The 26,060-nt window shown below is 35.8% G+C and overlaps 1 protein-coding gene across 3 annotated transcripts in view; it reads right to left on the bottom strand.

Moving 5' to 3' along the window:
- The window catches only part of PIGN (phosphatidylinositol glycan anchor biosynthesis class N), a 111,600-nt gene that overhangs the window by 62,146 nt on the left and 23,394 nt on the right, over positions 1 to 26,060 (bottom strand). For all 3 annotated transcript variants that reach the window (XM_008705079.2, XM_008705087.2, XM_040632458.1), the window contains 7 exons: positions 22,047 to 22,171; positions 20,259 to 20,389; positions 19,258 to 19,374; positions 16,631 to 16,671; positions 13,774 to 13,833; positions 11,616 to 11,708; positions 10,876 to 10,931 (listed from right to left, as the gene is read on the bottom strand). In XM_008705079.2, the coding sequence (XP_008703301.2) occupies positions 10,876 to 10,931; positions 11,616 to 11,708; positions 13,774 to 13,833; positions 16,631 to 16,671; positions 19,258 to 19,374; positions 20,259 to 20,389; positions 22,047 to 22,171 (623 nt within the window). The remainder of the gene's footprint in view (positions 1 to 10,875; positions 10,932 to 11,615; positions 11,709 to 13,773; positions 13,834 to 16,630; positions 16,672 to 19,257; positions 19,375 to 20,258; positions 20,390 to 22,046; positions 22,172 to 26,060) is intronic.

Here is a 26,060-nt window from a genome sequence, read left to right as displayed (position 1 = left end):
GGGGCGCCTGGGTGGCTCAGTCATTAAGCATCTGCCTTCGGCTCAGGTCATGATCCCAGGGTCCTGGGATCGAGCCCTGCATTGGCTCCCTGCTCTGCTGGGAGCCTGCTTCTTCCTCTCCCACTCCCCTTGCTTGTGTTCCCTCTCTCTCTGGCTGTGTCTCTTTCTGTCAAATAAATAAATAAAATCTTTTAAAAAACCCAACAAACTCCTAAATTAAATATTGACAATTTCACATGGTTCAACATAATAGAATCACTTTCTTCTTTCTACTTTGTTCCAGCAATCTCTGAAGAGATAATAAGATGGAGACTTGTAGGAAGTAAATCTTTTAAGCAATGTTATTAATTTGGATGAGGTCACAGACTTCTTTCTGAACCTGATACTCTGTCCAGAAAATGCACATAATCTTACTTACAATTTCAGAAAATTCATGAACCCCAGAAGCTCATCTCTGGAGATCTATAAGTGCCCCTGTTTGAGAATCTGTGCTATTCCAAGGACCCCCAGATCTTTCAACTCAGAGGAATCCAATCACTATTTCAGACTGCAGGAAAAGTCTCCAACTCTGGACTCAATGGGATTTGAAAGAAAAAGATAACAGGAAGTGAGAAAGCATGAAAGAAAAATAAATTACTTTAAAATGTTGCCACGATCCAGTTCTTTGTCCTTCAGATACCACAGATTTTGGAGTATTTTCCTATAAGTCTTAGAACTGGAATTACTAGACAGAGGGCACCAGAATTATTTGAAAGTTATATCTAAGTCAAATTTTCTAAATTTCCATAAAACTCTTCTAGTTGATCTTCCACCCTCCCTTGATCCAGCTTCCTAAAATACCGGTTCCATCTTTTAACTTACTTTAAATTGATATGGGCATCTTATTGTCTATTTTATCAATTTTAAACTTCCTGGACTATCGATGACCATCTCTTTCTATCCTTCTTAATTTCCCATTATTTCAAATGTATACCATCAGCTATAAAACGGTTATACACTTCATTCTTCACCTGTCTTGTATTCACATAGGAGTTCTTGTTCATAAAGATCCTCCCTTATCTGTTTCCCAGATCAAATCTTCATCTTCCTTTATGGTCCTCTCCAAATCCTACCTCACACCACAGGCACTTTAGTGTGGTCCTATATCAATTCATTTCTCTTCAATTAAATTTTAATCTCCATGTAGGCCATTAATTATTTCTATTAAAAGTCAAAATAATACTTAGCAAAGTACCAGGCATATAAAATAAATCAATAAATCTTAACTGATTAAAATGCTATCAAAAGTGTAGGGAAAAAAGTAAGAGACTATACATTGCCATTCTTAAAGCACCTAATTATTTGTTAAACTAATTAAAAGATGAAAAGAAAGCTTGTCTGGAACAAAATTACTTAGGCTAATTTCATACACATTCTTAAGGAACTCAAGAATGAAAGAAGAAATATTTTTAAAGAGAAATATTTATATTATGTTAATTACATTTTATTATATTACATATGAAATATTATGTTATATATGGAATACTTAGGTAAAGAAACCAGTGTCAGGCTAATTTACATTTTTCCTAAAAGTACTATTTATAAATCTTGGGACATACTAAAGGTTTGGAACATGTCTGGAGTTAATTAAAATATTCCATACAAATCTCACTGTAGCATTAGGACATTAAAGACTCTACAAACTTGTTCCCCAGTAAAATTTTTTTTAGCTTTCTGTAAATTGAGAAGGGGTACAAAATCAATCTTAGTGTCACCTATTTTAATCATAAAGAAATTTTATGAGAAATGTAAAATCCAAAATATAAGGTACAATATGTTAACTTTTATACAAAACAAATAACAAAACAACAGGGGTTGGCAGGAGAGTAATCAAAGGAATACCATATATAAATTAAAATGAATAAAGAAGATCTACATGGGGATGCCTGGGTGGCTCAGTCAGTTAAGCATCTGCCTTCGGCTCGGGTCATGATCCCAGGGTCCTGGGATCAAGTCCCGCACTGGGCTCTCTGCTTGCTTCTCCCTCTGCTTTCTGCTCCCGCTGCTTGTGCTCTCTCTGACAAATAAATAAAATCTTGAAAAAAAAAAAGAAAAAGATGATCACGTGTCAACATAGATAAATCCTGAAAATCATGGTGAATGGAAAAAAGAGATTTATAAAAAATTTGGTAGATTTTAAAAAATAGGGATTCAATCACACTATACCATTTTATTTTTTAAGAAAAAGAGATCTCAAGAAATATGGTAAAATGTTAACATTTCTTTTTTTTTTTTTTAAGATTTTATTTATTTATTTGACAGAGATAGAGACAGCCAGCGAGAGAGGGAACACAAGCAGGGAGAGTGGGAGAGGAAGAAGCAGGCTCATAGCGGAAGAGCCTGATGTTGGGCTCGATCCCATAACGCCGGGATCACGCCCTGAGCCCAAGGCAGACGCTTAACCGCTGTGCCACCCAGGCGCCCCATGAGATGTTAACATTTCTTAAACTTGTTGTGGGTACAAAGATTTTTGTTATAGTCTCCATTCTTTTTAGCAATGTTTGAAGAGGGATATATATGAAAGATGTACGAGAAACTACAACTTTACCTCCAGGGAAAAAGACTGTAAGGCTAGAACTAACATTTTATTATTGGTTGTATAATTTTTATTGTGTATATGCATTATTTTTTCATTCATATTTTACTAACGAGGTTTTTTTTAATTTATTTTTTTTTTGAAGATTTTATTTATTTATGTGACAGAGAGACAGCCAGCGAGAGAGGGAACACAGCAGGGGAGTGGGAGAGGAAGAAGCAGGCTCCCAGTGGAGGAGCCCGATGTGGGACTCGATCCGGGAATGCCGGGATCACGCCCTGAGCCGAAGGCAGACGCTTAACGACTGCACTACCCAGGCGCCCCACGAGGTTTTTTTTAAAATAACATGATTAAAACATTAAAGTTTAACCACAGTTTCTGGCTATGCTGGAAAAGCTTGGACATATCAATGCTCCCACCAGGAACAACTAGAAAGCCTGATAGAGTAAAATTAAAAATCACATTGAAGGTGCTGGAGAGCTGCGAGACCATCGAGAATTGAAGAGTTAAGATCCTAGAGAGAAGCAAACCAGAGAAGTAGTACAGCACTCTACAAACTGCAACCATTAGAGCACCTGCCATTCTTATTTTTGGCAAAAGGCTGAGAACTTGGGCATACAGCTGATGCCAGGAGGTAGAGAATCCAACAGAGCCTTTGGCAATCCTATAAGATCCTATATTCGTGGCTGTCAATGCAACTCGGACTTGAGGACCCAAAATAGGAGGCAAATAAGAGAATAATTTACAATTTTCATTCTGGATTAAAAGAAAGAGACATGAATGAAAAACTATCTGGAATTACTTAAACTAATTTAATACAGATTCTGAGATGAAGTCTGAAGAATGAGAGAAGGAACTTTCATAAGTGACAACTTCTTTTCTATTCTATGGAGAATTCTGGTAAAGAAACAAAGGCCAGGTCCTGGTGAGAAGAGGAATGAGCTGGACACCCAGCAAATTCTTTAGCTGTGTAGGACAAGAGGACAAGAAGCTTTGAAGAAAGCCCCTGAACAGGAGGACATAAGTTTTGGCAGTTTGAAGATACAGAAGAGACAAAATCTGGTGTTCAGGGGCCACCAAGGAAGGGCTCTGGATAACATACGCTTTCCACTGAGATCCCTGGGAGGCTATACTCTAAGAGCAGACACAAAGCAGAGGTAAGGGAAGACCACAAATACAACACAGCCTTGAGTCAGCTACCACTCTGTGCCTGTCAGAAGACAAGGCGAAACCTCTCTGGAGAATGAGATAATCCAGACCTTCCAAAACTTTTAATATACAATGATAAGCATTCATCTAAAAGCAACCAGACTCAACAACAGGACTGAATGAAAAAAGCCAGTAGAAGCACACTCACAGATGATGTGGTTATCGGTTGTGTTATCAGGTACGCTTTAAAATAATTGTGGTTAATATAGTCAATAATAAAAAGCAAGATAGAAAACTGCACCAAAGAACTGGAATTAATTTTTAAAATGAATTGAAATGGTAATTCTACAACTGAAAAAAATGTAATAACTGAGATTCAGAACTTGGTAGCAGCAAACTGGACAAAGGAGGAGAGAGAGTTGGTGTATTAGAAGATAGGTCAGTAGAAAATGTCCTGCCTGAACTCTGAAGAGCAGAAAGAATGAAAGTACACAAAAGACTATTTAAAAACCCCAAACAACATACAAGCCATTGAGAACAGCCCTAATGTTTATATATGTCATTCGAACCCTGGAGAGGGAAAGAGAGAATTTGGCAGAAGTGATATTTGATGATAATGGCGACAGCATGTTTCCACATAGTAATTTGTATTGAGCTACCCTATGATCCAGCAATTGCACTACTGGGTATTTACCCCAAAGATACAGATGTAGTGAAGAGAAGGGCCATGTGCACCCCAATGTTCATAGCAGCATTGTCCACAATAGCTAAATTGTGGAAGGAGCCGAGATGCCCTTCAACAGATGACTGGATTAAGAAGATGTGGTCCATATATAAAATGGAATATTACTCAGCTATCAAAAAGAACAATTTCTCAACATTTGCTGCAACATGGACGGCACTGGAGGAGATAATGTTAAGTGAAATAAGTCAAGCAGAGAAAGACAATTATCGTATGGTTTCTCTCATCTATGGAACATAAGAACTAGGAAGATCAGTAGGAGAAGAAAGGGATAAAGAAAGGTGGGGTAATCAGAAGGGGGGATGAAGCATGAGAGACTATGGACTCTGAGAAACAAACCGAGGGCTTCAGAAGGGAGGGGGGATGGGGGAATGGGATAGGCTGATAATGGGTAGTAAGGAGGGCACGTATTGCATGGTGCACTGGGTGTTATACGCAACTAATGAATCATCGAACTTTACATCAAAAACCAGGGATGTGGGGTGCCTGGGTGGCACAGCGGTTGGGCGTCTGCCTTCGGCTCAGGGCATGATCCTGGCGTTGTGGGATCAAGCCCCACATCAGGCTCCTCCGCTGGGAGCCTGCTTCTTCCTCTCCCACTCCCCCTGCTTGTGTTCCCTCTCTCGCTGGCTGTCTCTATCTCGGCCGAATAAATAAATAAAATCTTTAAAAAAAAAAAAAAAAGACCAGGGATGTACTGTATGGTGACTAATATAATATAATAAAAAATATTATTATAAAAAATTTTTTTCTTTATTAACTATTTTTTTACATTGAAAACATCAAGCTTTAAAAGATTCTACTACCAGCATGTTATGCTTCAGCAAAAAGAAAAAGAGAATGAGTATTAATTGTGTACATTTCTTTGCTGTGATTGCTACTATTCTCTTTTTTCAGTTATTTGAACACTGTAGAAGATAGTATACCATACAGTGTTATTATTATATATTAAGAATTTTATCATCAATTATTCAGAGTGACTAGTATTTGGAGGAGAAAATCTCCTTAAAATGCTGCCCTTTGAAGTATTTTATCTTCCACATCTTCTCAGATTTTTATTACAAAAATATTTTGCTTGCACTTGTATATGATATTTTAGAGATAGCTAGTGATAAAGTTAGCCCATTCTTTTTTAGAACGTCTACTTAGATTAAAGGAAAAATATTTCAAAAAAATAAAGACAAAGAAGGGATAAGTTATTTCTAGAATCTGCATTCCTTTACACTGACCATGGATATAGAATCTTATTTTCATCTTTTAAGTCATAACTGAGTAAATAAACATTTTCTATGTATGAATGTATGTGATATATAAAAGTTACTTTTTTAAAAAGAAGAATTTCAATTTTGAAGGAGAAAACTGCATTCCTAATAAATAATTAGGAAGTCAGATGGGTGAAGTGGTAGAAAGATTCACATTAAAATCAGTATTTAAATTTGATCTAAGACAGGAACTTTAATCCACATCACCTAAAAGAAACAAATATATTAAAAAGAACCAAAGTAGCTTATGCCATTTTGGTAGAAAATATATTAAAATATTTTGTTAAAGTTTAACTGCTCTGTGTTTATGTAGTGACTTTTAAGTAAAAGAGAACAGCTATTTTCGCTTCTATTGGCAAGGTAAAATATTTCCCTCCCATTTGCATTTTCTCCTGAAATACTCCTTAAGAGACCTTTCTTGTTCTTTTCTCATTTCATGTAATTTTTTCCCTTTAAAGTTATTCTGACCTTACTTTGTCCTCTATAGTACACAGTTTTCAAATACAAAATGTATTTCCTCCTTTTTAAGGTACTTTCACATAGTCAAAACTAAGCTTCTGCTAGCCATGTAGCACCACCTGCTGGTCATCCCTTGGCATAGCACAAGGTTTGAGTTCCTTTGTTGAGTTCTACTTGTCAGAATAGGTATTTCATGACTTTTAGTCTTTCTTAGAGGTCTTTAAGATATAAAAGATAAAATATACTTAATTTTTAAAGAACAGGATAATATAGGATATTCAATTACCATATGGATCCACAGGACTCTTTTGCAAGTGTTATATATGTTAAAGGACCTTAGTAATTATATTTTTCTCACACTTAGAAACATTTTCCTATTTTATCACCCCAGGAATTATTACATTATCCATAAATTATTCAAGCTAGACAGGACTAAATAAGACAATGGAAGAACAGTTGAGAGATATAATTAAACTAAAATCTAGGGATGCTGATTTAATTGATCGTGTTAAGTAAAATCTCAAGACTATGAAACTTCAGATGTCAATATCCTAAATTTTCTCAAATTTAAGAAGGGATGAGTAAATCATGCATTTCTAAGAAGAAAAAGGAAATATGGTACTTATTCAAGAGGGAAGGGCTTCACTGAACAATTGTTTATAATAAGAACTTGAGCTGTTTTGCAAAAAGGATCTGTGACAACTGTATTCTTTCATCTATTATGATGTTTATATGTCAACATTTACTTGATATAGTTTCTAAGTGCATAATGCTGACATTAATTGTATATATAAAGGTGACTGGAAGAAAACAGATGGTGTAAACATGAGCAAATTCACTGGATTAGAGAAAAACAGAGAGTCCCTTGTACTCAGATGGTAAATGGCAATAACTGTTTTTCCTAATATACTGAACATATGTAATAAAAACAAAAAAGATACTACTCATAATAGAAATAAAATATCCAGGAGCAAATAATGAAAAATGTATATTACGGAGAAAACTATAAAGTTTTACTTAAGGACATAATGGAGGATATAAATAAGTGAACGTTGGATAGTAATACTTTATACTGTAAAAATGTCCATCCTCACCAAATTACTTACCAAAGAATTTTTCATATAACTCAAGACACTGATTCTAATATTTACATGGAAGAATACATGTCTTTATTGATGCCCATTATTTTTATGATCTCATTTGATCATTTGTGCCAGTGATTAAAATACCTATTTATTTTTGTTCTTTTAAAAAATATGTGCTTTAGAGAAAGACAATTATCATATGGTTTCACTCATTTATGGAACATAAGAAATAGGAAGATCGGTAGGAGAAGGAAGGGAAGAATGAAGGAGGGGGTAAACAGAAGAGGGAATGAACCATGAGAGATTATGGACTCTGGGAAACAAACTGAGGGCTTCAGAGGGGAGAGGGGTGGGGGATTGGGATAGGCCAGTGATGGGTATTAAGGAGGGCACGTATTGCATGGTGCGCTGGGTGTTATACGCCAATAATGAATCATGGAACATTACATCAAAAACTAAGGATATACTGTATGGTGACTAACATAAAATAAAAAATTATTATTAAAAAAATATGTGCTTTATCAAAGTACTATATGCACATAATTTTAAAAAATCAGAAACAGTACAGAGGGCATAATGACAACCAACAAACCCCTGCCCCACCCTTCTCATCTCTCAGTTCCCCAACCCAAAGACAAAAGCTTTTACACCTATTTTCAGTTACTCTGGTAATTACCTCCATGTTTCTTAATAATATGCTTTTATTACTATTTCTTGACTAGATGACCTGAGGCATTTTCTGTGGACTCCTCACTGACTGTGCCTGTTCTTGCTTCTCCTCTCCCCTCAATACGGGTATATTACTATTTTTACCTCTTCTGTTGGCTACATTGGTCCCTTTATTTATTTTTTAAAAGATTTTATTTATTTATTTGACAGAGAGAAAGGAAGAGAGTACAAGTAGGGGGAGCGGCAGGCAGAGGGAGAGGGAGAAGCAGGCTCCTCACTGAGCAGGGAGCCCAATGCGGAGCTCGATGCCAGGACCCTGAGATCATGACCTGAGCAGAAGGCAGACACTTAACAACCGACTGAGCCACCCAGATGCCCCTGGTCACTTTATTTTTAAGTAAGCTCTATCCTCAATGTCGGTCTCGAACTCACAACCCCAAGATCAAGAGTCGCACACTCTACCAACTAAACAAGCTAGATGCCCCTACATTGGTCCCTTTAATAATGTAATACATACACCTCTGTCGTACTTTCTCAACTATATCCAGAATCTCCGCATTCCATTTTATGAAGACAATAGCACCACTACTATTCCACTTGTATTTCTTTCCTCCTCTGCCTTCCAACCTGTAGCCTTGTACACTGTTAAGGTATAGGACATTTACACTCTATTCTGTAATCATAATTAAGTCTTCCTTGCTTTGTCTAAGGTTTGACTCTAAAAGCTGAAAACCAGTATTTACTTTATTATGATTATTTAAATATGTTCACTGAGTAGTTAAGTTTATGCTATTATTAGATTTTCTTGTCTATTTCATTAAAGCTTCGATCTATGTCCCACTGTTCAAATGAATTCTCTCTCATACTCCCAGCAGCTGTTTGAAATCACCTTATATATTAAGTAGCTTCGTGTTTGAAGCATACTTTCTGTACAGTTGGAAATGTTTTTTTTCCCTGAAGTTTCCACTTGTCCTTGTTTCAGGGGATGAAGAAATGTACGCTATCCATGTGTGCCATTGTGTTTCCTCCAGCTTCTTATTCAATCCATATATTAAAATTCATTTCATTTGGCTATTTTAATTTGGAGGGTTTGTCTCCCAGTTGGACTATTCTTGTACAATGGATTATTCTGTAAATTCTTAGTTGCATTTCTCTTTTTTAAAATATGCATCTTGTGCTCTTTCTCATTTTGTAAAGTGTGTGCTTTTTGTTTTATGGATACAATAGCTTCTCAGATATTTCTGAGAATTTTAACATTTTTAGGTTCTTATCTGTTCCTTAAATTATTTCCTCAGGAGTCAATTCTTCATTTAATCTTTGGTACTTTTTGGTCATATTGCAGGCTTTTGACAAATGGTGATTTTTCAGCCAGACAAGTCTGCAGGGAGGGTTAGCAGCTTTGCTCCAGAGTGGGTGAGCCACTGGGGAGGAATCAAACATGCTGCAGGGCCCCCAGATGACACGAGGCTAGCAGTGGCTCTGCAGGCACATGTTGAGCATCAAAGCACAGCAAGTTCATGATCAGCCAGCAGGCCTAAGTGGAAGAAGGTAGGCAGTATGCACCTGAGCCCTGTGCAGAAGAGTACCTCTTCCCTGACCAATCCTTTTAGAGTGGCTGGTCAAAAGTAACCCACAGTCTTGCTTTCAATGTCCTGTGTATTTTCTTCACACCAGGAACTGATAATATATTTCTAGTTCATTTATTTATTTTATTATTCTCTGACTATACCACTACACTGTAGATAAACAGATGCATAAGATATGTATATGAGATAATATGGGGCACATTCCAATCAGCACATGTGATAATCTTACAATTAGGGACACTCTTCAAAGGTAATTCTACCTTTGATGTATATTATGTAATATTAGGGTAATTAATTTCACATGATCATAAGTTGGAAAACCCTAATTTTGCTTGGTTTTTGCTCTCCTATTCACACAAATACACACAAAGTCAGGGATGTATTCACATTATTCAGAGGGCAATGCAATATTTAAGGCTTTCTAGTTTATGAATACCACACTAGTGCTGTAGAAGTTGTCAAAAATAATTCTAATGAAGTCATTCAAACGCACCCCTAACACCCATACTTCAAAGACTTTCTACATATTTTGGTCAAGACCAAAATCCTTCCTAATTTAAACGTGAATCCTTGCTAATTGAAAATGAACCTTGACAAGGAGGAATAAAGGAGGCTGAATAAATCGGCCCACGTTGGGAGTGCAGAGCCAGGTTTGTGACTCATATCTCCCCTCTCCTGATTCAAGGAAAACAGATTGAGGGGAACAAAATCCTGCTGCCCACCAAAGTCTGCTCTCCTCCTTACCCACCCAGTAGTTGTCAATGTCTCCCAGAATTGTATCATTGGCCTTTTCTTGTCACTTTCTAAGTTCTCCTAGAGCCTCCTACAAGTGCAACAGTTAACGCCACCATCTTATCTTATGCTGATGCCTCCAAACCCACACAACCAACTCTCATCTCTATGTTGAGATCCAAGTCCCTAACTTGTTACACTATTTTTATTTCTAACTAATTTTCAACTAATTCTAACCAATTAATTGGTATCTTCAAACGTAAGCTAAACTCAGAAACATTCATCCTTGTTCCTCAAACCATCTTTTTCTTCTTTCTACAAGCCATAACGGTAACAATCAACCAAGCCAAGAGTCCCCACACCCTCCCAGGTAGGCCCTGTCCAATGATCTCCTTAATGTCTCCTACACCTCTCTGTGCCCCTTTATCTCCTTTATCAGCTATTCAAAGGCATCTGGCATCTGGCCCATTATTTACAAAAACAGTAGAAGAGGCTTTTGGTTTAGAGTTTGCACTAATATAAACAAAAGACCAAGTTTCTAAGTAATCTATCCTGTCAGTACTCAAACTCATTAAAAAATTCCTTCCTACAAGTTAATAAAAAATATAAGACTTACTTAAATGGTGTAAAAAAAACTGGTAAAGTAGCTTCTTTTTTCTGAGTCATTTTCACCTGGGAACCAGATAGGAAAATATTTTATTATATTATAAAGGAGAAAAAAATTAGTTTCATTTTGAAATACAAACATCCATTAAAATGTCTCTTTGGGGATAGGTTATTACTTTAGAACTAAATGGAATTTTATGTCACTCTATTATTCCATAAATATTTAACCAGAAATTTCAGATTATCATACTATCACAATAAGCTGAGAATTAATCAAGTGTGCAAAATAACATACTGTAATGTAATACTTCTTTTACTCTTAGAAAACAAAATAAGTCAAACTGCATTAACAGTATTAAGAATAACAAAGTTTCAGTTAAATGGTCACCTCTTTAGCTAAGCTTAATGCATATGGTAATGTACATGAGATGACAAGAAATATAGCAATCTCAAATACTACTTCTGTGGGGCAAATTCCAATCAATAAAGAGTTGGTGTGTAGTCTTTATAAGCAGATGTGGTAGTCTTACAATTAGAGACACTTCCCAAAGGTAATTCCATAGCTCAAACTGATTCATGGAACGTGCACCTCACAAATGTTAAGCTTTATGACATTCGTCAAATACACAAAATTTAAAGATAATAAACTATAGAAAATAACTTCTTAAAACACAAAATCAAATATTTTCACTTAATATATTTGATTTTAAAGTTGTAGTAGTATCCATTTTTGTGTGTGTCTTATTTTACCTTGAATTGTTCAAGAATCTGCATTGCATTTGTAAACATGCTCTCTGCTTTGAAGAGATCAGTGTTGTTAAGATAATCTACAGGAAGAATACCCTGTAAATAATAAATACTGGTTTAATATTAGTATTAATATTATTAGCATACTATTATTAGTATTAATAGCTCAGGCTATTCATATAAAACAAAACAGACTTACAAAGGAAGCACTAAAGACAAGACAGGTAGATGAATAAATTACTGAAATAATTAAGCAAAATATCTTTTTAAAAATCATAACTGAAAAATGTTCTATTATTTTTTCAACAAAGTACATATAATAAATAAAGCAAAAGAGATGAAATAGGTTCAATAAAACCTAGCATCTATTGAAAGACTATTGTGTGCTAGGCACTGAACAAAATGCTTTGCACACATGACAAATCACTAATTGTGAGCCACAACCAGCATACTTAAAAAGAAAAAAAAAAGCATAATAAGAAAATTGAGAGTATAACGGGCATAGTAAGAGTAAAGACTTTCGTGAAACTTTTGTTTCAGTTATACACATACACACATACTTACGACAAAAGGGTCATTTTCTCAGAGTTCTGAGTTAGATGACGTTATTTTTTAAAAGTTTGATTTGAAAAGCTAATAAGAATGGCTGGCTGGAATACACACACACACACACATTTTTTTCGTTTTCAGCATCCAGTTCCCATTCTTTTTTTTTTTTTTTAAAGATTTTATTTATTTATTTGACAGAGAGAGAGAGAGACAGCCAGCGAGAGAGGGAACACAAGCAGGGGGAGTGGGAGAGGAAGAAGCAGGCTCCCAGCAGAGCAGGGAGCCTGATGCGGGGCTCAATCCCAGGACCGTGGGATCACGCCCTGAGCCAAAGTCAGACGCTTAAGGACTGAGCCACCCAGGCGCCCCTCCAGTTCCCATTCTTAACAGCATTACCATTCTATGTTTAGAAATATCCCCCACTGTGGAATTTAAGAAACAAAACAGATCAACATAGGGGAAGGGAGGAAAAATAAAATAAGATAAAAACAGAGAGAGAGGTAAACCATAAGAGACTCTTGACTACAGAGAACAAACTGAGGGTTGCCGGAGAGGCCATGGGAGGGAGGGGTTAAATGTTGATGGGCATTGAGGAGGGCACTTGTGATGAGCACAGGATGTTATATGTAAGTGATGAATCATCCCTAAATTCTACTCCTGAAATTAATACTACACCATATGTTAACTAACTTGAATTTAAATAAAATCTTGGAAGGAAAAAAAAAAGAAAAGAAATCTCCCCCACTGGATATAATATAGTGGGTTTCTTTTCTTTTCTTTTTTTTAAAGAAGGGAGGCTCTTTCTTTTTTTTTTTTTTTTTTTTAAGATTTTATTTATTTGACAGAGATAGACAGCCAGCGAGAGAGGGAACACAAGCAGGGGGAGTGGGAGAGGAAGAAGCAGTCTCATAGCGGAGGAGCTTGATGTGGGGCTCGATCCCATAACTCCAGGATCATGCCCTGAGCCAAAGGCAGACGCTTAACGACTGCGCCACCCAGGCGCCCCTATAGTGGGTTTCTAATGGAGCCCCACCTTCCTTTACTGAAGGGTAGACAAATAATCTAGGCAAGCCCACTCAAATGGTAAGCACTGGAATTTGACCCTTGAGAGTCAAGGAACAAAAAGTACAACAGATGTAATACTCTTCTCCCCTAGTGTTGGTGTGCAGGGCACAACTGTTTGGTTCTTTCTTCCAAGTCTCTGGTGCTCTCTTAGTTTCTGTTCATTTCTAAGCCTGGTTTTTGAGCACCACTTTGATTCAACAACCCGGCAATAACTTTTTAATGAATTCCCTTTAAATGGATTAAGTTTCTGCTGCTTGCAATAAAAATTATTTATATATTTTTACCACTTATGACTGAAAGACAAAGATAAATCTGTACACATTTTAGCAAATATAAAAGTTTAAAGAAAAGCTATTAGACTAGTACTCCATGCTGTAGGTTATAATACACACACAATTATGAGATATTATTGTATACTTAGAAAGAAAGAGGAAAATACAGTTTTAAATGTAACCAAAGATCATTCAGAAAGACATAAAGAAGTAAATTTTACTGTACACTCTTTTTTTCTGAGAGCTGATAAGAAAATTTCAATTTTACTCCTTACCACTGAATTAAGGGGAAAGGGAACTCCAATAAGAGAAGCCATCAATGGTGCAACATCAGCCTACAAACAGAAAAAGTTCAATTCTAATAAGTCTACAGATATCAACAAAAAATTAAATAATTTAATGCAACTATATTTTGGACTATAATCATGATGTTCATTATAATCCACTACCTTCAAACATTTAATATACAATAGATATCAACTCTAAAAATATCATTTATTACAGTTGCATTAATGTATAAAAAAATAAATTTGAAAGAGCCCCAAATGTAAAACACGCTAGAACAAAAAGTTACCTACCCTGGTAGCTAAGAACTTGACTACTTTATATAATAGTTTTTCAGTATTATGAAAAGGATGCTTTAACTAGATAGAAAGTAAATAGCAGTAGAAGGCTCTAACTGGAGAAATGTATTTATTAACTAAAGAAAAAGTATATACCAGAAGGTTTGGCCAGCCAGAGAAGTCCAGAAAAGATACAACCCCCCTAGTTTCCTGGAGAGTTGTTCGTGCCTCTACCTCCACCTCCCCAACTCCCCATCACTCCTCAGCCTGCTCCAACTTCCTTTCTGACCCTTCACCATCCCATAGACCCCTCTCCCTTAGAGAGCTAACATCCTCTGTTTTTCTAAATCTGATTGACTGTTTTTATATTAGTCCTTATAATTTTTCAGGCAATAAAGTGCTTAGATGTCAGAATACCCAGTTCCAAACCCTTGCCTGCAATCCGAGACCTTGGGCAGTTTACTTAACCTCCCCAATGCCTTGGTTTCCTTATCATTTATTTACTTATTTCCTTATCATTTATTTATTTTTAAAAAAACTCTCCCTTACAGAGTTATGGCATAATTAAATAAGATTAAATTTATAAAGTACCTGGCACCTAATAATCCCTCAATAAATGGTGGCTACAAATGCTGTTGTGGCTATTTTAATTACTTGGCCTCTCAGCAACACCATGTAGACCATTCCCTTCTCGGCTTCTGTAACACCACACTCCACTGAGTGTCTTCAATTTCACGGTAGCTCTTTTACAGATACCATCTCTAGTTCCCCATTTAAAGTTGGAGTTTGGTCCCAGGCTCTCAATGCTTCTCACTCTTTACCATCTGGACTCTCTTTACAAAGTAGCATCTCACAGAAAACTGGAAAACTCCAATGGCCTCTAATCGCCTTCTCCCTTTCCCCCCGAGTCCACTGTTGGCCTCCTCTAATCTGTTCTCCATGCTGCAGCCAAAGAAATTCTTTCACAAAAAGACAGATTATATCACTCTCCAAGCTTCAAATACCTCTAGGGCTTCCCCAAGTTTTAGGATTAAGTCCAAAGGCCCATAAAGTCCTGCAGGGTCTACTGCCTACCCAGACATCACACCACAGTCTCAGTTGCTCTGCAACGTGTGATCCTTTAATATGCCATGTATCCTCTTACCAAGCTCTGTGTACATGATGAACCTCTGCCTGGAAAGGGAGAGGGAGTATCATGTGCCTGCTAGCTCCTACTCATTCTTCAGTCCCAGCTCAATCCTCAGTGTCTCAGGAAGACTTTGTTGACCAGACCGTCTACCAGATACATCCACTCTCTGCTCTCCTGGCTTCACAGTCCTCTTTTGTAGTACTTATTAGCACAGCTATAATTTTACATTTATTTGTATAATAATTTGGTTACTTTCTGCTCTCACCCCCAAACTGTAAGCTTCCCAGGGCAGGCATTTTGTCTGCTTTTACTCATCATTATATCCCTTATACATGTTTAGTGCTAATGTCTACACAATGTTTAAACACACTGCAGATACAGATACCTAACAATGTTGGTGGAAGGAAGGAGTAAAGAAATTCTCATCTAATGTAGATTTGAAGTAGGAGCATTCAGAGAGCAATAGCTGAGTCTATATTTAGTTTTAAATTATAATCCAGTCTGGCTATAAGTAAAACATGTTTTATGATCTTCAAGATATTCCCTATTCCTCTGACAGTGATTTTATTGCAAAATTAAGTTGCTATTCTAATTTTATATATTTCCATTTATTTGGGTGATATGAAGCCATCCTGAGAGAAAAGACCATTCTTAATACACTGACAGAGAACAGGCTTCTGCAATCACAGGCCTGAAAATGAGATCCTGGACCTTGGTTTATCCACCATAATAAGAAATGCCGGCTTGTGAGGTGACCTGGAGAAGGTAAAATATTCCTACTACCTTGGAGGCCATATACCAATAATGCCACGCCTTCTACAAATCGTGAAGATGGCTGTTTACATAGCATATCTTCAACAATGAAAATTCCATGCTTCATATTTATACATAATGTTACCAGTCTAACTTGATTAGGTTGGCCATGCATTTTCCTGTAATCTAAGGTTTCTAGCTATGTAGTCTATATTTTGCCATTTTTTTTTCCATTGCATTTGTAAGCATCCTGGGTAGAATTAAAGATAAAATATGTGTTAATAAAAAAGAAACGGGAACTCACGTACTACAGGGAAAAAAAGCCATAACAGGGTTTTATTATTTATTAGCTCTGTGCTTAAAGCAACTAAGCAAGGCAACCATGACAAAAAACACAGAAATTGAACAGGCATGCAGATTTCAATTTATGTTAATAATTCTTTAATTAGCCAGTGTTATTTGCAGGGAGTCTTCTTTCAGTTTTATTTGAAGTTTTTTTTATTTTGCCAGAAGAAAGATTAGTTGAGTTAAAATATTTGCACTGGAAGGATTTCCCTTGGTAATTGAAATGTTTTGAAAAATCCTTTATCAACATTATTATTAATACTGCTTTTCAGATTTTTTTTGGTCTAAACTTCTTATAGGAATCAAAATTAAATTTCAAAGTGATTAAATTGAACTGAATACCTGATGGATATCTTGCCTTTTCCAGTTCTCTAATTTCCATTCTGAAACACAATTAGACACAAGAGCTGATGTTAAGATTTAAAAAAAATAAGTTTCATTATTAAGAGATCAAGGCGTAATGTCAAACAAAAGTATTGGGAAAATCTATTCTAAGCCAACTATGAATAAAAAGGGCACTTAAACAGGCACAGCTGTATATTTCTAAAACCAGAATTTTCAAAGAATAGCTTTAAAATAAATATTTGGTGTTTTCTGTGATAATTTACTAAACTTTCAAAATGCTCATTTGCAGACAATTGTTTCAAAACATCAAAAGGCCAAGGAAGGGAAGACAGAAGTAAAAGGCACAATGGTAACAGCTGTCAGCATGACTACAACTAATGACAGTCCTGCTCCAGGCAGTAATTAAGGGAACTGATAGTCTGTTAGTCAACCTAAGCCTTTCTTTTTTCTCAACCGTCAGTTGCTTGCAAAAAAACTTAAAATTGTAGCTGTGATGTTCCTACTGTCACTAATCCCAAATGTTAAAATACTATAGTGAGTTACTATTAAAATCGCCTTCAGAGATAACTCATTCCCCTATTTTTCTACACATAAATTCAGAAATTTCATTAAACAGCCATCAAAACAAATGGTGAGAGACCATGTCTTGATTTAATGATTTTAAGATATATTACCAGAAGGGGTCTAAGATATTTTTTTGATGAAATTTCCTTTAATAAGCTAATAGAGTTTAAAAATATGTTGCTGGTTCTACTAGTCAGCTACTAAAAATTCACACTAATCACCTGATGAGGAGAAAATACACATCCCCTTTCTCTATAACTTACGATTCTTAATATTCATAGAAGAAAAAAGTATATGCGTTCTATAATGATTTTTGAAGTTAAATCATTCTAAACCATTAATTCACTGAGAAATCAAGTGCCAAAATAAAGTTTTATCTCCTAAGACAAACATACTATTTAACCTAGTTTCTATTAGACCCGATCTAATCCATTTACCAAAGAGCATAGGAATATAAAATGGCAAAGCTGCTTTAGAAAACAGTGTGGCAGTCTGCAAGAAATTAAACACAAAGTTATATGTGACCCATTTATTCCACCCTAAGTATCTACCCAAGAGAAATGAAAACATATGTCTACACAAAAACTTTTTACACAAATGTTCACAGCAGTACTATCATAATAACCAAATATGGAAACAACCCAAATGTCTATAAGATGATTGAATAAATAAAATATGCTCTATACATACAATAGAATATTATTCAGCTATTAACAAAACTACTTATATGTGCTACAATACAGAGGAAACTTGAAAAAATTATTCCAAGTGGAAGAAGCCAGACACAAAGACCAGACAGAGAGTAATTCCACTTATATGAAATGTCCAGAATAAGCAGATCCAGAGAGAGAGAAAGTAATGTTTGCCAGATGATAGGGAGAGGGAGAAATAAGGTGTGACTGCTAATGCATAAGGGGTTTCTTTCCGGGTACTGTTGAAATATTTGTAATTAGATAGTAGAGGTGATCATACAGTCTCGTGAATATACTAAAAACCCTGAATTGTACACTTTTAAACATGAATTAAAATTAAAATGGTATGAGAATTATGTCTCAATAAGAAAATTAATTCAAAGAAATAGTCTAAGGAAATCTTACTACACAAACCAAAAAGATTCTTCTATGATAAAAATACCTAAACATGGCTGTCCCTGGAGAGGGTTTTAAAAAGAAAATTTCTAGGCCTCACCCAGACTCACAGAATTAAAATATAGTGACAAGGTCTGAAAATCTGTTTGTTTTTTAATCTGTATTTTTAACAAGTGTTTTGGATGAGTTTTATACAACTAATCTGGAGTAAGGCATTTGAAAGGAATCTGTTTTGTCCAATTAATAAAAATTTTGGAACTCTGAAAAAAACCTTACCTTACAAAATAAGCAAGGCTTCAGGAAAAAGGAATTCCTTTTCCTCGTGGGTTAGGAAGGAAGGGAGGCTTGAGTACCACAGACAGCGTTCAAAAGTACTCTCTTAGAGACAGGGCAAAATCAGTCCAGTTGTGAAATGTCAATTTATGACATATGTGTGATTTATCTGAGTGATAGTCTTTTCAGGTAAGATTTGACTCAAGAGTTTAATACAAATCCCAGCAATAAAAAGGCTTGTGGAAAAAAAAAAATAGGATAATTTATACTTGTACCTTCATAAGGCAGATAACTAAGACTACATATCTCTTTTTTTTTTTTTTTGAGAGAGAGGGAAAGCGAGCACGTGTGTGTGAAGGCGTGTGTGAGCAGGGAGGGGAGGGTGGAAGGAAGAGAGAGAATCTTAAGCAGGTTCCATGCTCAGCGCAAAAGCCTGACGTGGGACTTGATCTCATGACCCTGAGATCATGACCAGAACCAAAATAAGAGTCAGACACTTAACCAACTGAGCCACCCAGGTGCCCCTAAGACTGTATATTTCAATCTGAATAGTATAAACCAAATATATACAAAAGTAATACATAAAAATCATAATGATACAAATATCAAAATGAAAACTATAACTTGAAAAGTAATCTTTTAAACTTTGGTTTTATTTTAAAATGTATTTATAAAAACAATAAAGATAAATGTTTATACCTTTCAAAAATGCATCATCAAATTTCTGAGCTGATACTTTTTGGGGATACTTGATTCCAGCTCCCCAAGTGACAAAAGGAGTTAAAGTCTCTGAAGGATGACCAGCCCCATGGAAACCTACACATAAGACACCAAGAGTAATAAGACAAGTATGTAAGAACTAACTTATACCTAAATATTTTTTTAAATACTTAATTTTAAAGAGTTGATCCATATGTAATTCTACTTCTAGACACCACACTCCCAAATGCTTGCAACTCTGCATTAGTTTTAAAATATTCCCAAAGCAAGTCAGAGCATGAGCAACATACAGGCAAAAACAAAACAAAAAGAACATCTGTTGACTGAGTGGTTGAAAGAAGAAGAAAAATATTAACAATAAGACTTGGAGGAGATGCCACTAGAGTAGCTCCGTGTGGGGCAAGCAGGCAGTCAGGGCCAGATCTGTTCTGGAGAGGATAGCAATGTCTCTTTGATGAGTTTCTTCCAGGCCACTCTGGCTAGTGTAGCCAAAAGGCCTTTATAGAGTGGAACCAGCTCTCCAGAATTCTATACTGTGATTTGGGGACCCAAGACTCATCTTTGCTTTATCGTATTCTCTGTGTACACACTGTGTTTGCCTTGGGAATCTCACAGGGAGGACAAGCTCATCTAGGGGAGAATTCCAGGAGTCCTAGGGTCCCTGGTGATATCACCTTAACCTTACCCTGTTTGCCGTCACTTACAGTTAACTCTAGGAAGATAAATAGGATACTTTTTGTTTTCTTCTCCATGCTTTTCTCTAATTTCTCATTTTAAATGAGAATATATTCCTTTTATAGCTAGAAGAAAGATTCTTTACATAAGATCAGTTTTTTTTACATTAACACATTAAGCAATTGTATGCTAGACACTTTGTATATAGTATGACATCTAATCCTCTTCAACATTACAAGATATCTGCAAGCTACATTTACCACTACTTTAATCATAAAGTACATGTCACTTAAAGACAGACTAACCCCAGTCTGTCATCCCATGGTCAGAGGTAAAGATAAATGCTGTTTTCCCATCATTTCCATAAAAATGTTCAAGCATGGATACAATTTCTTTTATTCCGTCATCAACTACTTTAACGTTGTCCTTATATTCCCTGTTTAAAAAGAAACAGAAGAACAAATTAAATTACAATAATTTGGAAAACTCAAATTTCTTCAACATGAGCTAATTACATCTAAAGTTGGTAACTCCTAAAAAACTTTTATTTTTTAAAAAGTTTTTGGGGTGCCTGGGTGGCTCAGTCATTAAGTGTCTGCCTTTGGCCCAGGGCGTGATCCCAGGGTCCTGGGATCGAGACCTGCATCGGGCTCCCTGCTCTGCTGGGAGCCTGCTTCTTCTTCTCCCACTCCCCCTGCTTGTGTTCCCTCTCTTGCTGGCTGTCCCTCTCTCTGTCAAATAAATAAATAAAATCTTAAAAAAAAAAATGGGGGGGGGGGGCTCCTGGGTGGCTCAGTCAGTTGGGCATCTGCCTTCAGCTCAGGTCATGATCCCAGGGTCCTGGGATCGAGCCCCACGTCAGGTTCCCTGCTCAGCAGAGAGCCTGCTTCTCCCTCTCCCTCTGCCTGCCACTCTGCCTACTTGTGCTCTATCTCTCTGTCAAATAAATAAATAAAATCTTTAAATATTTATTTAAATTCAATTAGCCAACATATAGTATATCACTCCTAAAATACTTTTTTTTTTTTTAAGACTTTATTCATTTATTTGTCAGAGAGGGAGAGACAGAGAGAAAGAGTGCACAAGCAGGGGGAGCGGCAGGCAGAGGGAGAAGCAGACTCCCTGCTGAGCAGGGAGCCCAACGTGGGACTCAATCCCATGATGCCAGGATCACGATCTGAGCCAAAGGCAGACGCTTAACCAAACGAGCCACCCAGGTGTCCCTCCTACAATACCTTTAGATTTTACCATTAATATTTTAAAATCAGAGCTCTTTAGATTGTTAAAAATAATATTCTCTCCTTTTAAAGAAGCGAAAGAATACGAAATAGTTTTCAGGAATAGTTTAAAAGGAGAATACTCTCATATACTAGCAAATGTATTTTAACGAAAGCTTTTTACATCTCAAATGCATTAATTATGACTTTCAAGTTCATGTCTCTCGTAATGCAAACTATATTGCTCCTGTATTAATAGGTAAGTATCACTGTTTCAAGTATAAAATGTTTCCATCCTTAAAGTGTTTGTGATATAAAACACTAATATAATGTTCTAAACAAATTATATTGAAGCATTCCATTCAGTTGAACGGACTGGTTTGGTATGAACACTTTAAACAGTTCATCATGTTCACGAAGGGGAGCGTGAGGTATTCATTACTGGCAGCTAATCGATAGGCTTTATAGTTATCTAAACCAAATTCTAAATAAAGAATAGAAGTATAACATGGATTCTTCCTCTTATGGTGTGCAAAACTGAGAAAAATATTTGCTGTTCTATATAAGGAGTGTTACTGAAATACGGTATACAAAACTTTATATGTTTGCTAGATACAAAACTGATTAAATGGAACACATAAGGAATAGTTAATCACATCTTTTTGTGATATAAATATTAACACCATATAAATGCTTTTTTCCCCAAGATTTCCTTAAATATTTCTAAAATATATACTTTTTTTCTCTGCCTTGATAAATGAAGAATATGGAATATAAGTATTGTGATAATTACAAAAAAATTATAATACTTTAAAAGTTCAAACAGAATAGCTTAGTCCCTCAAAAACACGAAATTAAACACAACATTAAAATTACCTCGATGTTGGTCGGTGAGCATGTCCATTTGTATCTATTCCTAATAAATGTAAGAAAAAAACTATTTTTTCTTCATTTACTTTAGAAAACAAAGATTGGTTGTTTCTGGCAGCATGAAAGAATTCCTATATGTAACAAATCAGTTAAAGAAATTTAGTTCATTTGTTTTATTTAAAAAATAATTCTGATGAAAACATCTAGTGACATTTATATATAACTATAAAATTCAATTATCTTATTTTGTTTAAATTTGTCCTCAGGACCTACCAACACAAAGTCCTTATTGTCGGTTCAGACATCAACATTCGAATAATAAGTGAGCTATTTTCTGGGTTATAAGTAGGCCAAGAAAAGGTTATAGAAAGGGGATCTTGATTTCATGAAGATCTCATAAGCACTGAATAAAATACAGCAGGTTGAAGAAATATTTTGACAAGAGCCAAACAAAACAGTACTGGAGGCAACATTTTAGCAACGTTTTATCATTTTTAAATGTTTTCAGAGCTGGTCTACTTCTCGCTGTCCTGTCTAGGTTACCAACCTAGTCCAATGAGTCCAACCATAACTAGTCACTCAGAACTTTGTGAATAGCTTCCAAACAATCTCCTTTGCCCAAGACTAGAATGTGTTCTTCACATTGTATGATAGAAAAATGCCCTAACTTAATAAAATATGGGTCAAAAATTATTAATTTCATAATGATAAGCTGGATTCATAACACCCTAAGACAAAGGATTAAACTTCTACTTATACACACATGAACATGTAAACAAGTACCTGTGGGGAATACTTTCAAATTATTTTAGACAAGTCAACAGGGTAGGCCAAAATACATAATTATTGTTCACATGAATGTCTCTAACTATATAGTAGACGGTAACTTTAACAAGAGCTATTTAATTGTCCAATAAAAGTTTGAAGTACTTATTGAAATAATTCTTCATTATTACAAATACTAAAAAATGTTGCCATTAGAGAAGTCTGCTATTCAAGAATAGAAGTAAATAAAAAACATAGTATGTAACCTGCTAGCATCCTCCTTAAAAGAATAAAACCATCCCCTAGCTTTCAAATACATTCTACTTAGCCCCTAAGAAGTTTTAATTCTAGATAGAAGTGGTGAGTTCTTCAAAAGAAAGGAGTTAAATTCTAATGATATAATTGAAAGCTGACAAAAACCAAAAAAACCTAGGAACTTAAGTTAGAATTTGTTCCATGACTGGTTAAAAAAAAATATTCCATTGTGTAAAAAGTGCTATTCATTCACATATGGACACAAGATCTGGGAAGCTATGAAATACTAATCTTGTAGACCTCAACCCATTAGATTCCTATTGGCTTTTTAAAAGTTAGTCCTCTGGCCACAAGAGGTGAAATATACCCCTAGCCACTTTCCCTTCCATATTTAGTATACTCGTGACCATCAGCCCCCATTTTTTCTCATCTCCTTGCAAAGGCACTCATTCATTTCTACACTCAACAAATATTTGTTATGCATCAAGGAAGACTACTAGATGACTACCCCAACATGCACTCACCTTTTCTAAGTAAGAACCTGTGATTTCACAGAACATGGCAATGCTCAACCTTAAAACCAACATATTTCTCATCCTCTCATACAGCTAGATGTGCCTTATTGGTTGTGGCCAATGAGCTATAAATCAAATATTTCAGTCAAAAGACTATGAAGACCTAAGGCTCTTTGAAATAAATATAACTTAGTAGGAAAGAAGGTCCTTTTTGATTCCTCGCACTGTTGTCCTAAAACACTGAAATAATGGCATCTCTTGGATCATGAGAAAACTTTGAAGATAAAACTCATGCTCTGAGGACAGAGGAGAAAGTCAAGAGACTGGGTCTTAATGACACCGTGGAACCATTATGGCAGTCATGTACTGCATCAGTCCTGGGCTGCCTACTTCTGGCATTATCTTTACTGAGTAAAAGTAAACTTTCAAGCTGTATTTCTTTTTCCCTATTACACAGAACTGAACCTAATCTAAGCTAATACTTGTATCTATGTACCAGACAATTCCTTGACAGGAATTGAGTTAACAATGAGAAAAAGTCAGTATCTCTACCAACAAGATGTATTTAGGATTGAAAGGGGATACGCCAATGTATCAACAATTACAGTATGGCATAACAAAGTAGTTAAGATAGAGGTATCAAGGGAATATAGAAGAGGGTTATCTAAGTCGGACGGGAAGCTAAGTGAAGCAAAGGGAAGTCATGGAAGGCTTAATAAAGGAGATGGTGCACAGAGTTTTATTGTTTTGATTTATTTATTCATTTATAAAGATTTTATTTATTTATTTGAGAGAGAGTGTGTGAGCGAGAGAGAGAGCACAAGCCAGGGGGAGAGGCGGAGGAAGAAGCAGACTCCCCACGGAGGGGCTCAATCCCAGGACCCCTGGATCATGACCCGAGCCAAAGGCAGACACTTAACTGAGTCATGCAGGCAACCCTTCACAGAGTTTTAAAAAGCAAATAGATCCAACATGAATGAAGCTTAAGGACATTATGCTAAGTGAAATAAGTCACTCACAAAGGACAACTACAGTATGGTTCCACGTATATGAGGTACAAAACAGAGATACATAGGTACAAATACATAGAAACAAAGTAGAATAGTAGTTGCCAGAGGCTGGGGGGGGGGAATGGGGAGTTGTTCAATGAGCACAGAGTTTCAGTTTTGCATGATGAAAAAGTTCTGGAGATTGGATGCACAATGATGTAAATATACTTAACACTACTGAACCTGTACACTTAAAAATGACTAAAATGGCAAATCTTATGTTATAGGTATTTTACCACATTAAAAAAAAAAAGTGAGTAGACATTTACATGGATTTGTTTTGCTTGGATTAAGCAGGAGTCTCTGGCCAGGGCACAAGTCCAGGTAAGACCCCTGACTCTAGCCTTACCTCAGATATTGCTCCCAGCGAGTATTACTGCCACCTTAACTTCCCCTTCTTTCAGTTCCTCAAATCTATTATACTGGTTCTTCCTTCAGTGCCCAAGATTTACATATTGCTGTTGGCCTGAAACACTCTTTTTCATGTGCAATCCAGATCCATCCAACTTTGTCTCCTATACTTCTGAGATCATCTCGAAACTCTCAGAAAAGCCTTCCCCTAACTGCCTAGATCACAATTTTCTAAAGGTATATTCTTAGTCCCTGTATTTTTCCTTCACACCATTTCCCATTGCTGATGATTTCACATTACTATTATTACTATACATATATACCATATTTTATGAAGTCATGGGCAAATCATTTTTTCTGATCACTAGCAGTGTTGAAATAAAGAAAGGAAAAAAGACAAAAATCAGGCCAGCCACAAGCTATATCCGCCCATACACAAGGAATCAAATCCATGATTCTGGAGCACTTTTAGCTATGTATATGAAATTAGAAGCCAAGTGCCTTTCGGCAGATGCTAACATAAGTAGATTGTATTAAGAAGTGATAATGAGCAAAGTAAAATGTGTTTATTTAACTTCAAGTTTTCCCTGAGACAAAAGTATATGTTAAATGAAAAAAGAAAATTTCAAGAAGAAAGATCCCGATAAAAGAAATAGGGTTTATCAAAGAATGTACTGAACACTTAATTCCTGCTAAGTAAATAAAAAGAAAAATGCAGACATGTACTGAGGAATACATTTACAAACTAACTAACAAAAATGACTATATCAGAGAGAAGTCCACAATGTCAGTTCAAAAAACACTACTGGTAAAAAGAAGAATCATTAAGGGTCAATCAATGAATGTTTCTTACAACAGACAAATTTTAAGTTCTAATATGTAAATGAGAAACAATGGACAGGAAGAAAGGAGAGAGCCGTTGTCCACAAGTGAGATTTTCACACAATTTTTCGAAATGTAAATTCTATTGGATTCCTGGTGAAAACTGTGATAATTATCACTATCAAATAGTCCAAACAACTTTATTTCTTAGAGAAACTTATGGATATTTTGTTATGACTAATTTGCTAATTTGTTTTTATCTT

Source organism: Ursus maritimus, unplaced genomic scaffold (genome assembly GCF_017311325.1).
Source record: "Ursus maritimus isolate PB19 unplaced genomic scaffold, ASM1731132v1 scaffold_18, whole genome shotgun sequence".
Classification (NCBI taxonomy): domain Eukaryota; kingdom Metazoa; phylum Chordata; class Mammalia; order Carnivora; family Ursidae; genus Ursus; species Ursus maritimus.
This window is presented reverse-complemented; position numbering and strand designations above follow the sequence as displayed.